General features: G+C 46.0%; 1 protein-coding gene across 1 annotated transcript in view; it reads left to right on the top strand.

Annotated features, from left to right (window-relative positions):
* The first annotated feature begins 849 nt into the window (after positions 1 to 849).
* Positions 850 to 16,227, top strand: part of bcam (basal cell adhesion molecule (Lutheran blood group)) — a 47,144-nt gene continuing 31,766 nt past the window's right edge. The window contains exon 1 of the mRNA XM_076109416.1: positions 850 to 1,110. Coding sequence (XP_075965531.1) covers positions 1,047 to 1,110 — 64 coding nt within the window. The 5' untranslated portion in view covers positions 850 to 1,046. The remainder of the gene's footprint in view (positions 1,111 to 16,227) is intronic.

Genomic DNA, 16,227 nt, shown 5'->3' with positions numbered 1-16,227 from the left:
TCTCAAGAAATTGCCCCCAGTTGTTTTGAAAATTAAATTCATCATTTGAGACAAATGCAATATTGAAGGCCTAACCGGGGCAGGGAATTTGTCTGTGGAACAAAGTAGCCAAATAATGGTGATTTCTACTCCAACCAATTAGTTTTAGGGTAAAATCAAGACATCTGAATGATGATTAGTAACCTGCCAGATTAATGTATTAGCCTTAAGCTATAATGGATAACTAGTGGATACAAAACGTCTTTTCCAATTTCCCACTTAATCAACAGTCAATTATTCAACTGCCTATTTTAATATGGTTTTTATTAAGGATTGTTTCCCAATGCCATGCCCCACATGCGCCACAATTTCCAAATCATAAAATAAATTGAATTTAAAGCTGTTAAATTGGCCATGTTGATATCATTCTAAACAAGTCCAAAGATAACTATTCTGGGCTAATTGGGACAAACATACTTCTAGATCGGCTCTACTGTATTACGTTTATTGTGAGCTTATATATTTCTGTTCTTCTCATTCTTGGGTGAATTTTCACCCCGATAAAACTTTAGTTATTTTGTATGAAGAGTACATTTTTTGGGTGTTGCAATGAGAGAGCCTCATGATAAAATCACTTTTAACTGGCTTTAAAGAAATCCTGCGGGCCCCAGTGGACCCACGCGATTAGTCAAGAGCAGGTCTTTTCACTGCAAGAGAGGTGGAGAGAGAGAGAGAGGGAGAGAGAGAGAGAGCGAGGGGAGGGGTTGTATTGGGGGGAGGAGGAGGAGGACAAGGGGGGGGGGTCACCTTTTGTGCAAATACATCAACCAAGAAGACTGCAACCAGCATCAGATTTCTGTGTGTGTGTGTGTGTGTGTAAGAGAGAGAGGCACTCCTTTGCAGAGAGAGCGAGAGAGAGAGAGAGAGAGAGAGAGGGAGAGGGAGAGAAGTCCAAAAAGCTTTGGAGCATTGCAAGAAGAAAGAAGAGTCTCTGCTGCCAGATTTCCACACTCTACAACCAAAAACAAAGTGATATACTTTTCCTTGAAAAAGTTAGAAAAGCGGCCATGGACGGGACCACATTCGGACGCACGTTGCTCCTGTGCACCTTGCTGCTCTGGGCATTTCAAGGTAATTCTCTTTGATACTTTCCGCTACTTTATTCTTTTTTTTTTTGGAAAATGATAGCCCGCTTTAGTAACTTTACAATGCTTTAGACGCGGTGCTGGTTAGGTTTTCATGGCTTCAGGCTGCAGATTCTTACTTTACTCTTTCGCGGACTGCCGGGTTTTAAGAGGTCCGATGCTTACCGGGACAGACCTGTCCGTACGTGCCGTAGTCAGACGCGGCTCATTGAGTAGTTCTCCTTGGACACGTTGTTGTTTATTTATGTTCTATATTTGGTCGGTTGGTGTTGAGCAACCTGTTACCGGCGGAGCAGATAAGCCAGAAACACGCCCGACAGCAGGTGGAAAACCGGATTTAACCAAAAATCGACATACGTGTAGCCGATCGAACAAGTCATGCTGGTTTAAACAGTAGCCTAACTGGTGAAAAAGAAATAGTAGCCGTCCGGTTGCGCAGCCCCGACCACGGTTTATCTCCGCTGATGGGATGTTTTAAAGGGTTAATGGTTGCTCTTTGTAGTTGTGCGGTAAGTCTCAGCTCCGCACTTGAGTGCACTTTAAAAGCGCACACCGTTATTTCAGTCTGCACCCCGCTGCCAATTCAATAACGCCAAAGCAGCAGCATGTAGGCTACCTCTGCGATGCAGCCACAGTGAAACATATTGAACTTTCAAAATAAAACACGGATTGAATACTCATAATGTTTATGTGTCAATAAAGTGTAGATTAAATGTCAAATCTACAACAACAACAACAAAAAAGCTTCCAAGAATGTTTCGGACATTATAAACGTGTCCTTCCTGAACAGTGAGAGATGTGAAGCTTTTGTTATGCCTGACTCGGGCTCATCCATGCTGCTATATGTCTGGCTGCTGGGTGCAGTTTCCAGCTCTTTGATGTCTGATCTGCGGGATTTGCGGCTCCTTTGCTGGCAGCGCGCCTCGCCCTCAGCACCCCTGGGTGCTGCCAGAGAGACTAAGCCAATTTATATTCAACTTGACTTTATCCTCATATGATCCCCGTCAAAGTAAAGTTTCTGATTACTGACCAAAAACCAAGTAGGCTATATATCCATTAAAGGAGTTGCTGTGATGCTCGAGGCTTCAAGTTTAGTATTGACCTGGTTTTGCGTTTGCCGTAGAGGTTCATCTCCAATTCACTCCCTCTAACTGTCATGTATAATAGATCACTTGCTTGATGTTGATATCTGTGTGTCTCATGAGTTTGACTTGAAAGTATGTGTGGGTCCTATTTGACTGTGAAGATCAAATTTGCTGGAATGCTTTGTGGTCATCCTGTGAAAGTTATTTCTAATTCCTGGCCTGTGCAGAGAGTCTGAGTGGTTTGAAGCAGGATGAGCTGAAGGGCGGGGCTGGAAGTGCTCTGCAACCCCCCCCTCCCCTCCTTCTGTTTTATAGCAACCTCTTTTCATTTTATACAAACATAGCATTCTCCACCGCCCAAGTTTTACCTGGTTTAGCTTTTCCTCCCCTCTCCTTCCACCTCCCGCCTCTTCACCGCCCCAGATCTGCTTTTACAGAGCGACTTCCTCCTCCCTGGCGTCAGAGACAGTAGTGCTTTGCTGTCTGTCTGTCCTTCATGGAGCCTTTTAACAGGTGCCTACTAAAAAAGTGCCCTGTAATTGATGGCCGCAGTGTTAATCACACATCCTTCTGTGCAGCTGCGGTGCTTTTGAGCACAAAGCCTCAGTTCCAGGTGTCTCATCCCCCCCCCCCCCCCCCCCCCCCCCCCAGGCTGAAGTCTGACGGAAGGAAAGTCATTATTTCCCTGTAGAGCTACAAATGTTGATTTGTTGGAAGTGAAAGTTTGCCAAATCCCTCTATTACTGTAGTCTTTCCCTCTCTCTCTCTCTCTCTCTCTCTCTCTCTCTCTCTCTCTCTCTCTCTCTCTCTCTCATAGTTTCGTCTAATAATAGCAGCTCTTGTTGGATCTCACTGGGATTCTGACCCACATTCTCACAATTACTGGTCACACGCTCTGGCAAATTCAAACTATGTCAGTTCTGAGCATAGAAGGGCAGTAAATGGAACCACGGGACACGTAACACCCGTGTCATCTCTTGAGCCTGTATTTATGTTTGTAGTTGTGACACATATGTGATGCATGATGACAGGGGCGCCCCCAGGTGCTCAGCATGCCGGTGCCCGGGATGGCCGCTGACCCTTTGACCCGCTCACCCCGACATGTTGGTAAATGGCTCCTCTTCTATACGCTCCTGAGATGCCATTGCCTTCTTCATGGCGGGACAAGCATCGACGGCGGAAACATGCTGAAATGAAATATAACTTAATTTTAGCTGTCTGAAGTTTGTTGAACCACAGACTCTCAAATTAGACAAACTTTTTTTCTGAGCGGATGTTGGGGAAAATACATTATAACATTAAAGCCTCAGAAAACTACAAAGAGACATAAGGTAGAGTATTTTTTATTTTTTTTTCAAAGCAATAACTTCTGGCACTGCTTCACTTTCTTTTGGGGGGTAAAAAGAACAAAGTGCCATTAAGAGACAAAAGGAGAGTCAATGGTCGGATGAGTTTGCGCTAAACTGTAGAGACTCCAAAGTGGTCAGGAACCGGCGGAAAGAATCGCAGCGACAAGCATCAGCTGAGTTCAAGGTGTTAAAGTCTAACACGCAGCGTCAGCCTCTTTGTCTATCGCCACCTTAATTCCCACAGTCATTTCCTCACTTTTAATTTCTGTGCCCCCCCCCCGCCCCCGCCAGCGCCACATCAAAAGTGAACCCCCTGGAGACGTGTGTAATTATTATGGTATTAGGCCAGAAAAAGAGCCATTTAGCCATGAGGAGATAAAAGCCAGGGGACCTCTTTTCACAACTGTCCTGGGGCACTCGGTTTTAGTCTCTTGCAAGCATACACACGTGTGCATTCCTAAATGCACGGATGGCAAATAGTAACAGGCACGCACATACAGCATGCATTCACTGACCAGGAAGGGTGCGCTCGCACAAACCTCAAATTATTAACACACCTGCACACATAATAAGCCACCACACGCGGAAGCACACACATGTAGAACTGCAGGATGTTGCGCAACACTGGAAGCTCGTATAGCAGTGAGTGACAGATTGATAGTGACTGCTTTGGGAGAGCAAGTCCATGTTTGCCCCCTTGTTATTTAGGCCTCTGGGGGAGTGGGCCTTGGAATGGAAGGGCTGTAATTATTGGGGTGGTTCATTCTCCCCTCCGCGTGCTTCTACATAATGTGTGTGACAGTGACGGAACAGAGCACTGAGACGGAATGAGTGGCATTCCTCCGGACACGTCGGAGCTCGCTCTGTAATGTGTGTTTGTTTGTCGTCACTTCAAATTCTATGGACAAGGGCTTCCTTTCTTGCTTCAAAGCCCCCCCTCCCACCACAAGTCGCAGGCGGTAATCCATGTACAAACAAGTGGGCACAATGCGGCCCCCATCTCACCATCAAGAGGCAGTGTTATAGGTGCAAAGCTGGAGTCCGCACACAGCCGGGATGCATTCTTGTGGTTTGACTGGGTTTCACTCGGGGGGGGCACCAGTTAAACATTAGTCGGTTAAGGTAATACCATGTTGTGGTTGGCTTGTGTCAGGAAGTCCATTTAGTAATCATTGAGCTCTGCTAAGGGGATTAGAGCTCGCCAGCCTTTTCACACATGCCCACTGGTGTTTATTATTTGCAGTGAATGACACATTAAAGTCAATCCCAGCAGTGTGATAGCACACTGATGTTGGCTGATGAGCTGGGAATGAGCAACCGGGCATCAGCAGACGATAGGTTGCATTCACGTGATTGAAGTCCAGTCAGTAAGAATGATGTGGTTCACAGAGGAGACGGGAAAAGTTTATCCCCCGGCTTTTTCGTCCTCGAATCCCCCCGCAAGAACTTCAAAAGAGCTGCAGCCAAAGCTGTGATTACGCACACTTCCACAGCTTACGCATACATAAAACAAAAGGTGCATTTCACCAGATTAGCTTGGGCTTTTTTCCCCATCTTCGTCTGTCTGTCCGTCGCTCTGCCTCGGGTCCGTCTCTCTTTCGCTCCACCGTCAACGACACTTCAGAGTAGGTTTGTGCGTGTGTTTGCTCGCTGTGATTTACCTTGTTGTCTTTGCGTTTGTTGACCTCTGGGCTTTTGTGCATGGTGCACAGTTAATAACCCTGCATAGCATCAGGAAGATTGCCCGCTGTGTTTCAGTGGGAGAAGGCTCTGTTTGCATTCATGCCCATCCCTAGAGACGTTCCTCTGCAGATTTATGGCCACTATTGATGATTTTAAAATAAGAAAGGCCCCTCCTCCCCCGCTTGGCATGTTCACTTCTTTCTCACTTAGCATAGGACACATTCCAGTACGGTGTCTGTCTCTTTGAGTCTCGACTTTAAGTTTGATTGTTGTGAAAAACCTACATACACACTCTCGTGAATATTTAGAATAAGGTGTAAAAGAAGCGGCCCAGAAGTTGTTTTGGTTTCATCTGTTGCTTGGAGGATGCTGTCTTGTAATTAGTGTGAGTTGTAGGGAGGAAAGGAAGGAAGCACAGAGGAAGGGACAGACAAAGAGAGATCAAGGGATGGGATGAGAGATGATTACAGCTGACTGTTGTGAAGCCACCGAGCAGTCATGTTGTTCTCGTCTCGAGGGAGGAAGATGACGGTGATGGGTAATTTCAAATGCAGCCTTGAAAAGAGTCTACATGTGTCTGTATGGGTGTCCTTGTCTCTACCTCTGTGTATGGGATGGTGGGGGAGGCAAATCAGGGTTTGAGCAAAATTGAAAATTCACAAAGCTCTTTCCGGAGACGAGGTTAAGTGCTGCCAATCCATTTAGCAGGAGAGTGCTGTAGCAAGACGTGGATAAGAGCCTCCATTCCTCAGCCTGTTGTTGTAGGAATAGATAAAGCAGCAGGATTGGCCTGAGCTTTTTTAGCCACGCGTTGTACAGATCTGTGTCATAAATCGGCAAGGAAATACGATGGCCTACATGTTTTGTGCCTGCCACAGAAAATGGCATTCACACTACTACACCCTCTTGTGACCAACTGTTTTAATCAGTCACGTAGCGTGCGACTGTGGGGGGATGAAACGAACAAAAGCGATACAGGCAGAGATAGCAGCAGTGAGGATCAGACGGGCGGAGTACGTCAGGATTGACGGATGCCAATTAGGAATGGGGAATGTCAAGGAAAAGCCTGGATCTGTGGCCAAGGAGATCATTTTCCTGGCAGTAGAGAGGAAATCCTAACCCCTGCGCCCCTCCAACCCTAAACCCTCCATCTGACTGTTGGCTGGCGAAGCGTCCTCTGGGAGCCCCGCAAGCTGTTGCTTTTCAGACATCAACAGTTGCCTCAGCAGCAGTTGTTTAATGCATCCCTCCAAAGAAGCCACACACACACACACACACACACGCACACACACACACACACACACACACACACACACACACACAAAACTGTATGTTTGCTGTTAAATTACCCCTAATTTAACTTGCTCGTCTCGTTGATTTTTGAGTATTTATTTGTCACGCTTCTTCAAAATGACTGTACATGATTTGAATCACTTCCCATGCTTCTGAGCCAGGATTTCAAGCCCTGTGGACTGATATTTGAATGCACCTCTGACCCAGTAATTCCTTCTTCCGAAGGAGTGGCTTCAGAAATATGACGGCTCTGGATTGTATAATGATAACCAGAAGATGAGGGTGATGTGAAGTTAACTCGCCTACAGAATGTTCTGTGTTGACATGTGTGTACGCGTGTGTGCGTAAATTTACTCAAACGGCCGCCGCAGAGGTTGGCCAAAAACCACTGCCATTACTCTTCTCTCTTTTAAACCACCTTTCATGTCCAATCTCGCTTTTCCATCTGTCAGAGAACATTCCTGCACCCCCCCCCCCCCCCGACTTTAATCTAGTTAATGGTTAAGCAGCGGTGGTTAACCTCTCCAGTGAGGCTGGGCACTGTTTGACAATGAGATCTTATTGCTTTAACTGAACCGTGGGGACCTGGAAGACAGGAGTGGGAACATTAATCCTCCATGAAGGGAAGAGGAGGAGGAGCATAGCGGTAGAAGAGGGGGGAGGTGTTTGTGCGTGAGGTGGTACCAAATATACCTTTCAGCTCATGTCAGTATTCTGTGTGTTGGTTGTTCACTACGACTCCATGTCTGCTTGTGTGAGGAAAGGGGGTTCCCCACGTTACCTGAGAACAAGGCCAGAGTATCATCGCTGAACAGATCCAGTGTCAGTTTTCAGGGCTCGCCCAAGGACATAACTCGTCTTTGTTTTGTTGAGGTTTCGCTTACCTGAGCCCCCTCTGAAACAACGACCACAGCCCTAAAGTTCCCATCTCTCCTCTCTGTCTGTGTGAACTTGACTTTGAAAGAGAGTAGAGGAGTAAAGTTACCATGCTCTGACTGTTAATGTTCTTCCAAAGTCACATTCTGTTCTTAACTTTAGTTTGAGTCTTTTTTTCTCTCTTTAAGTTACATTTCTCCCAGGAATTCGCTTGTCGGTCTCTTTACCACACCCTGCTTTACGCCCAGCTCTGTAAATCATCCCTTTTATCACTGTGTTTTTTTTTTTTCCTCTACATCTCTCGCACTCATCTGTCTCTCCCTTCCTCTCGCGTGTCTCACCCTCGATCCGTCATCTGTCTCTCGTCCCTGCCAGGGACAGACACAAAACACATGCGTCCTACGGACCATGTGTTGTCTAATTATCACAACAGCCTGAACAGAAGGTAGCCACTTCGTGTCTCAAATCCCTGGTGATTCTGAGCAGAATTCCTTTTTTTGACTGACGGTTCAGTTAATGACAATAATCAAGCCAGAAGACTCACAGTCACTTTCCAGCGGTGCAACAATATGAATGCAGTTGCATCTGTACAGTGTTGCAGCATGCGTAAGGCACTTGACTTTGCTGATCCAATAAGTAGAGTGCCTTTCTTTGTTTTTATTGGGAAATTCAACGCTGAATCTCCTGTGTTGTCCATCAGTTGTGTCCATATTCCGGTAATGCGAGGAGAGTCAAGTTTCATAGCTTCATTTTCATTCAGCCTGGCAGAAAAAAAAGTGCAAGCTTGCTCCCGGTCCATATGAATATTTAATCCAAAATCAATGCCTTTCAATTGGGTTATGACTCCATCAGGCTAAATGATTCCCAATTACATGTCTTTGCAATCTGCAGAACAACAAACATGATGGATAGTTATTGTTACAGAGTGCCTAACTGATTTAGCCTCTTGTTATTAAGGGATAAAGTAATTATAACCCCAGTGTTTTGCCCCGAGAGCATCTTGCATTCTGCCCTGGGCATGTCGCAGCAGCAAGACTAAATTTAGTTAACAATTATTGGTACAGAATGACTATGAAGCAGAAGCCAACTGAAGATGCGGTACTTGTGAAGAGCGACTGCGTTAGAGATTCGGGAGGGCTCAGAGAGGCTGAGAGGTCTTGGACAGGCAGCTTGGAGGACCCCCTTTGATCCCATTCCTCACCCACACCACACACAAACACACTTCAAGATTTGTCTCTGTGGAGAATGATGAAAGATGCACCGACTCCACGTGTCAATTAGCAGTTTGGGAGTGTGCGCTGCCCTGTGTGTCTGTGTGTGTGTGTGTGTGTGTGTGTGTGTGTGTGTGTGTGTGTGTGTGTGTGCCTGCGCATTGAAAGCAGTGTGTGAGGGTGGGGTTGGTTAATGGTGGGGGCAGAGAGGACACATGTTCAATAATAAGGCCTGACAAAGGGGGACAGGCAGAGGGGAGGGATGGAGGCAGGGTGATGGAGCTCTCAGTATATGTCACTGCTTTTCATAATGTCTCACTCCTACTTACGGCTGGAAATCTATTTCATTATATGAATAGGAATATTTTACCAAATTGAAATATATCACAGCATGGCCAGTCACATAATTAAGTAATGGATTTCAGTTCGCTTGGCATAATTCCTTTTGACTAAGGCTGCAACTAAATGATTCGTTTTTATAGATAAATACTGTTTTCAAATGTCTTTTGTTGTCCAACCAACAGTCCAAAGCCCCAAGACATTAATCTATTCATTTGTTCTTCAATTAATTTGTTTATGCAAAACATAATGCATCACAATTGAGACACATGAGCCAAGAAATTACTTAAACAATTAATTGACTGTAAAAATTGTCACCAACTCATTTTTCTGTTGACTGTTGTGATTAATGGACTACTCGTTGCACCTATAATTTGGACCACTTTGTAAGACAACATAATATAATCTTCCATCACAATATGTTACCATTGAAAATCAATGAACTATAATGCTGAAGTATCACTCACCGTTAAAGCAGCATGCCTCAGCTGCATGGCAATTGATCCTGTGCATCCTGGCCTTAGAGACTAAGAGTTAATAAGTGCTATACTTAACTGATATCATCTATTTTCTTTATGGACTGGCTTTGAGTGTTGGAGGCAGCACGAGAGCCAAGTGCATTCCACTCCACTGTGTTCATCTCGCATCATTAAGTGCCTCACTTCATACATGCTGTAGCCGTGGGACTCCTCACTGCGGCATTTTTTACATGTATTTTTCAGCGAGGTCTTTCTCTTTGTGCACCTGAACAAGGCTACATTGTTGAGACGTTCCTGTAGGCTGTTGGAAGAGAGAGAAAGAGAGAGAGAGAGGGGGGGGGGGGGGGAAGGAAGGAGAAAGGAATGGAGACAAGGTGTAGAGTGAAGGAGGGCAGCACGTTGAGGCGCAAAAAAAAGGGAGAGCTTGACGAACTCTCGGTGGTACTCTTCGAAGTTTAAACCGTGTGTAATTGTGCACGCGTGCATGAATACATGTATGTACTGTATGTAGGTGCTTAAGAATGTCACCGTGTGTGTGGGTGTGTTCATCCAGATATTTGTGAGAAGGGGTGTCTGGGTATTTGAATGTGTGTCTGGAATGCAAACCCTATTAACTGAACTAACACTGCTGTGTGTGTGTGTGTGTGTGTGTGTGTGTGTGTGTGTGTGTGTGTGTGTGTGTGTGTGTGTGTGTGTGTGTGTGTGTGTGTGTGTGTGTGTGTGTGTGTGTGTGTGTGTGTGTGTGAGTGAGACAAACTAAAGAGCTAGCTGTGTGTGTGGGGCAGGACCCGACTATGTGTGTGGGCACCCGTCAATTGAAGCAGTCAGGGCTGTTAGGAGCATGTGAACATTTACTTCAACCCCAGCATGAACTGGAATCCGGATTTAACGGAGGTTATAAATAGTTGTGTGTGTATATGTGTGTGTAATCTCACATCGATGGCAGTACCAGCTGGGGATGGGACAGTGGTGGAGCCCAGCACTACTCTCGGGGGGCCTCACATTCACATGCCTTGTACCACCTCTCGTTAGATGACCTTATTAGACTTTATATTAAACTGATGTCTACCGGATTAATACATTTGGCAAAATAATTGGAGGTCAAGCTTTTATTTGAGCTTTACTATTTATTTCTCTATTGTTCTCATCCTCTATTTCTTGCTTTGTCATAAATTGGTGGTAGTTTCTTTCCCTGTTTGCGTTGTGTCATATTGTGCTGCCATGGTTTGTGGCCTCTGGTTCACCAGCCGGTGGTATTTGATCCAGGCTGTCAGAATTGGAGCCTGCTCTCCTTGGCAAGGAAGTTGGCAAGTTAAAGCCAGCCAAAAAAATCTACCATCCACTGCCTACACTCTTTTCGGTAGTCCCTCGGCTCACCCAAACACACTCCCCACCTCGCCCCATCTGTTTGTGTGTGTGTGTGCGAGTGTGTCTCCATTTGGCGCCGCTTTAGGGGCAGTTGGTGTAACGGTTCAAGAGAGCATCAAAGCCCGGCCCACCATCGGCATGACGGTGCAAACAAAGTCAGAGCTCAGTATGCAGCAGTGACCCCTTGCTAATGCTAACTTCATGGGTAGATCGGTGAGAGATGCTACATGCTATGGTGCAGTTTGAGCAGACGTGGGCCTTATGCTTACATCGGCGACAGCCAAACAATGGCATACTTGTCTTCCTGTGGCTGGCCACCTGTTCTCTCCTCCCTCGCTTCGGCTGTGTCCAAGTATCCGAACAGGACCTCCTGTCCCTCATCCAACACTTTCTCCTTCCCCCACCCACACTGTGCTTCAGTCCGTCTTTCGTTTTTTCGTTGCCTTCTCCCATTGGGGAGGGTTAGCATTTTTAGCAGGACAAAGGAAATGGTGGCAGTGACAGCGAAAAAAGAGACAGCTGGACGGTCATGGACCCGAGATCGTGTTGCATGTGTTCACTTACAACACAGTCTGCACCTCTTTCTCTCTGTGGCCTCATTTCTTCCTTTCACTGTCTCCTGACACTTCCCTGTCTTTTGACAGTTTCTCCTTCTTCCAGTTCCTCTTGTGTTCTTGGTTTCTGTTCTCACAACTGCTATTATTCTCTCTAAATTCTCCCTTTCGATCATTCCATGTCTTATGCCACATCCCACAGTCTCTCTCTCTCTCTCTACTGTTTCTTTTGTCTTGTTCGTGTCAGTCCGTTCCCACTCGACTCTGTGGTCAGAGCCCCTGCGGTGGATTATCAGTCAGTTGACTCACAGAGGGCAGCCAAAGCCTCCAGTACAAACATGAGACAATATCCAAATGATAGGCTGGTTGGCTCCGGACTACAGAAACAAGCCCCCATATCAGCTTGAGCCAGGCTCGGTCCACGGGTCTGCCCATAAACCATATTAGCCAGTAACACTGACACACTGCAGTGCTTCTGTTTGTTTATGACAGCTGCTTTGGATGTAATGCTGTAATCCAAAATGGAACAATTTATCAGATAAATACAGAAGCTGCTTTCACATGACGGTATTATGAATGTGGGAGGGAAGAGGAGTTTAAATTGCAGAAATCAAATGTGTTTTTTCTTAGTAGCGGGTGAGGGCATGTTCAGTCATCAGTGAGTTCAGAAAGTTTGGTTGAAAACCGTGAGCTCACTCGAGGCCGTTCCCTGCTGGAGAGATGGTTGTGTTTTTTTTAAATATAAATCTTGCCTATAGCGCACATTTTGGGGCATAGCTCCCATATGTGGCCACTTATTCTCAAAATGTTATGAATGAAGCAACCACTTGGTGTGATTTATGACAGCAGAGAGCGGTGAGCATCTGTGGTTCTAGTGCGCTAAATGTATACGTTGCCTCTTCAATCTGGGGAACACATTTTACCCACGATCCACTGGGTCTTCCGATCCCATCTGCCTTCACTTGTGCGCGGCTGAAACACAAGCTGGAGTGTTTCCTCCAAGTGTTACCTCCATGTGTTACCTCCCAGTGTCTCCCTGCCTCGCTTGTGGTTCACAGGTCATTATAGAGAAATGGAGATACAGGGCTGGCTTCCCCTCCCCCCCAAGCTACCTTTCTGCTTGTCCATGAAGTCATGGAAAATTCTGGAGCCCTGCCGATGATTGTCAGCTTCCACGTCTCCTGTCACTTGGCTTACTTCTCTTCCACATTCCTCAGCTCACACTTCTTCAGTCCTTCTCACCTCTACTTGGATTTGACAGCCCCCCCCCCCCTCGATTCTCCTTCCTGTCCTTTCCTCTCTTCCCTCAGTCTCCCCCTTCCTCTCATATACCTGTAAGGACATGTTTTTTTTTGGCCTGCCTCTGCAAACCCTTCTCAAACACCTTCCCCACCATGAATGTCAAAATTCACCCAAGGGCCCTCAACCCAACCGCAGAATGTGTGTAATTCTAAGCCAGGCATTACAAGAGCACGCTGCTCTCAATGACATTTGGTGACACACAGACTCAGCGGACAGTCTTTGAGAAGAACTCACATCGGTGACTCGCATCACAACAGCGGAAAAAAATTCTGGAAATGTAAATTGAGTAGCTTACTCATGCGCAAATCAACTGGGCCTTTGATAAAAAATAAAAAAAAACATCTTTCATGAACAGGCCTGTGATTTTGGACACAGTGTTATGAATAATGAATGAATGATGCTGATGGGAGGTCCAGCTACGCACCGCCGCCACCGCCACCACCGCCACCACCGCCGCCTTTGAGTTCATCTAATTGAAACAAGTTCAATAGTATCATGTCTGCTTTTATCTCCATCTTGTTTCCTTTGTCTTTCCATCCCCCTCTCTTATAATGAAAAGCATGGCTGATGGCTATGAATATCTAGTCATATGATCACAGACATAATATACGGGATGCGTTTCATTTCACCCTTCTCTTTGCATTTTTTTTCCCCCATTTCATTTCTCTCTCTCTCTCTCTCTCTCTCTCTCTCTCTCGATCCACTTTCGTTAAATTCAAGTGAAATATTTTTCATGATTTCCTTTTCTTGTGTCACTTACAAGAACGCTGCTAGGCAGGTTTTTGATCTTTTCCATCTGTATCTTGCTCAGAATGGTCTCCTGCCCACTACCCTCTAACTAACCCCACCCTTCTGTCCTCACCTCCATACCACTCCCCTCCTCCTCCTCCTCCCTTTTCTTCTCTAACCACCCAGCCATGCTTTCTGCCTCCCTGTGCCTTCGTATGCTCAAACATCTCTACATTATTACCAGATGCCTGGAGATGGAGGAGTTGGATGAGATGGTGCCAGGGTAGTGGAGGTGCTGATAGCTAAGCTTCGACGCACCTACGAACTTCCAGAAGCCTCCTTCTTGCACACATGCACATGATATACACGCACTCAATCGTCCTGCTTAGCTTCCCACCATGTGATGTTTTATTTTGTCCATTATCGTAAACAACCAGCACTTTGCAACGCCTACCTGGACCATCTGCTCCTGTAAACACCTACAACGAGACATACAGTATGTACTTAAGTATGTAAAACCAGAGTTTTCCTTTAGGCTAACGCTTTACTGTATTATACTTATTTATATGTAAGCCAGGGCTAAACTTAGGTTTTAAAGGTGCTGTAAAAGCATAGACATGTACAAAACATCAGAGGTTCCTTATCTCAGGACTCTAATTAAAAGGGGAACCAACCTCTCTCCATACTCTGTGGTATGCAGTAGCCACGATTAAAGCAATTCAATGAAGGACAGCCTCACACACTCCTTTTGCATGCTTCATTTCCCCTCCTTTGAGTCTGGTATGCTGGCCACCAGCATTGCATCTTCAGTAGCAATGCAATGCCAGTTTTGCCACTTTTTCCCCCCCTCCCTCTCTTCCTATCAGCGTCTGTCATCCTTGTAATCTCTGCCTGTCAGACTCAATCTTCTTGTCATCACTTGTTTTGTTTTCTGAGTTATTCTGACTGTTTTTCTTGATATGGTATCTTGGCTGGACACGTGGTTTGTGCGTTTACATGGGAATGGAGGCATGGAGGCACAGTATTTCAGGCGAGTGAAGGAGATCCTTTTCTTTGTGGCCAGTGGTAATGGGGAGAAGGGTTTTCAGTTTTCAGTCTTGTCGGCACTAAAATGAATAGCCGCATTCGTTTGCTTCAACCCTCTCTGAACTGCTCTGGCCTTCCTTCTAGAGGAACTGTCAAGTTCTTATTACCACACTCTTCACTTGGTCCCTTGGCTTTCAGTAGCCAGTAAAAGAGGCATAGGCGTCAGTAACTTGAAGGGGGCCACAATATTGATGAAATGTCAGTGGGGAAACATAGACCTTATAGAAGTGTAAATGTGCTTTATTTAAATCAGGGTGAATAATTGTGTATGTGACTGTGTGGATGCCAAACCACCCGCAGGGTCACGGGCCCATCTGGTGTGAGATCTCATGGGAGGCCAACAGCACCACGCGGCACTGACGGCAGCGTATGACCTTGGCTATGTACACTTCAAAGGAGAGGAGGAGTTGATGGTATTTTTGTCCTGTGTGTTTTCCTGAAAAGCCGGACATGGGCACTGTGTGAGCCTTAAAATCTGTAGAGAGAGAGAGTGAGTGAGTGCTTGGTGGTTCATGAGGTTTGGTCAGGGAGTAGAATGTGGCCGAGGCATTTTTCACTCTACTACTATGTCTGACCTTTTCCCCCCTCTCTCTCCCCTCATCCTCTTCCTCTCGTCCCCTCCCATTACTTGTCTTTGTCTCTTTCCCCATCCGTGACGACGTCCCACTGTTTTTGTCTGTTTCTTTTTGACTTTGCCGTCTCTTCAAGCAAACCCACCAGCCCTTACCTGCCTCACCCCCCCTCCCCTCCCCTCCCCTCCCCTCCCCACCCCTACTCCATCTTCATCAGCCCGCAGTGTCTCTATCTTCCACCTCCTGGAGCTGCAGGTCCGTGCAGGTTGAGACACGTGTTGTTTTGTCTCTCTCAGGTTTCACACATTCCAGATATTATCACCTGGCTCCGGTTAGCTTAGCTGATACCCATCTGCACGGGGGGAAGTCAATCACTTAGCAGACAATGACGGATGTGAGCTCTGTCAGGCCTGGTGCCCACAGACGAAAGGTCTGTGCCAGGCGTGGCCTTAACAGCATAATATACGTATGTCATGATGGACGACTTTGTTCTCCTGTCAGTTGTATTTTCTATGTTGCTTTGCGGAGTCACCAGCAGAGTGTCACTGGAATCGAGACAAAATGAATGTTGAATATTAAAATCTCAGCTTCATTTCACTTATTATTTCATCTGTGGTCTCCCATTCATTTTGTAATCACAAAAGAATCCGGGCAATGAATAATAATTTAATGAAGCATAACTGAATGTGAAAAATGCAGCCCACTGGGTAGCAGATTGTAATTTTACGAGGATTGGAATAATGCACCTTCTGAAAGTCCCTGGTGAGCCTTGATGTGTAACTGAGTTAGACATTTTTGGTGTGTTATTCAGAAAAATGTGAAGATGGCTTCATAAAAAAACAAATCCGAGCTTGGAATTGAAATGATTCACGGTTGACGTTTCCTGTAGTTTCGCTCTGTCATTTTCAAGCTCTCCTCTTTTTTTCAACCTTCGTTTTATCAGGTAACTCGAGGACAGTGTTCTCATTGTTTATTTCTGCGTCTGTGCGTGTATCTATCCACGTCTAATCCAGCCTCGAGGCTGCTTCTGTTCCCTCCGGGCTCAATGTCAGCAGCCGGACTTTGATGTCAAGCCACAATTTATTTGTCTGTCTCTGCGGACTCCCCTGCTGTCCACATAATGTCAGGCAATCAATAATAATGTGACCCACCTATCTACCCCGCCTGCCCACTGCTT

Source organism: Anarhichas minor, unplaced genomic scaffold, assembly GCF_050575085.1.
Source record: "Anarhichas minor isolate MPS153535 unplaced genomic scaffold, ASM5057508v1 ptg000041l, whole genome shotgun sequence".
In the NCBI taxonomy this organism is placed as follows: Eukaryota; Metazoa; Chordata; class Actinopteri; order Perciformes; family Anarhichadidae; genus Anarhichas; species Anarhichas minor.
This window is presented reverse-complemented; position numbering and strand designations above follow the sequence as displayed.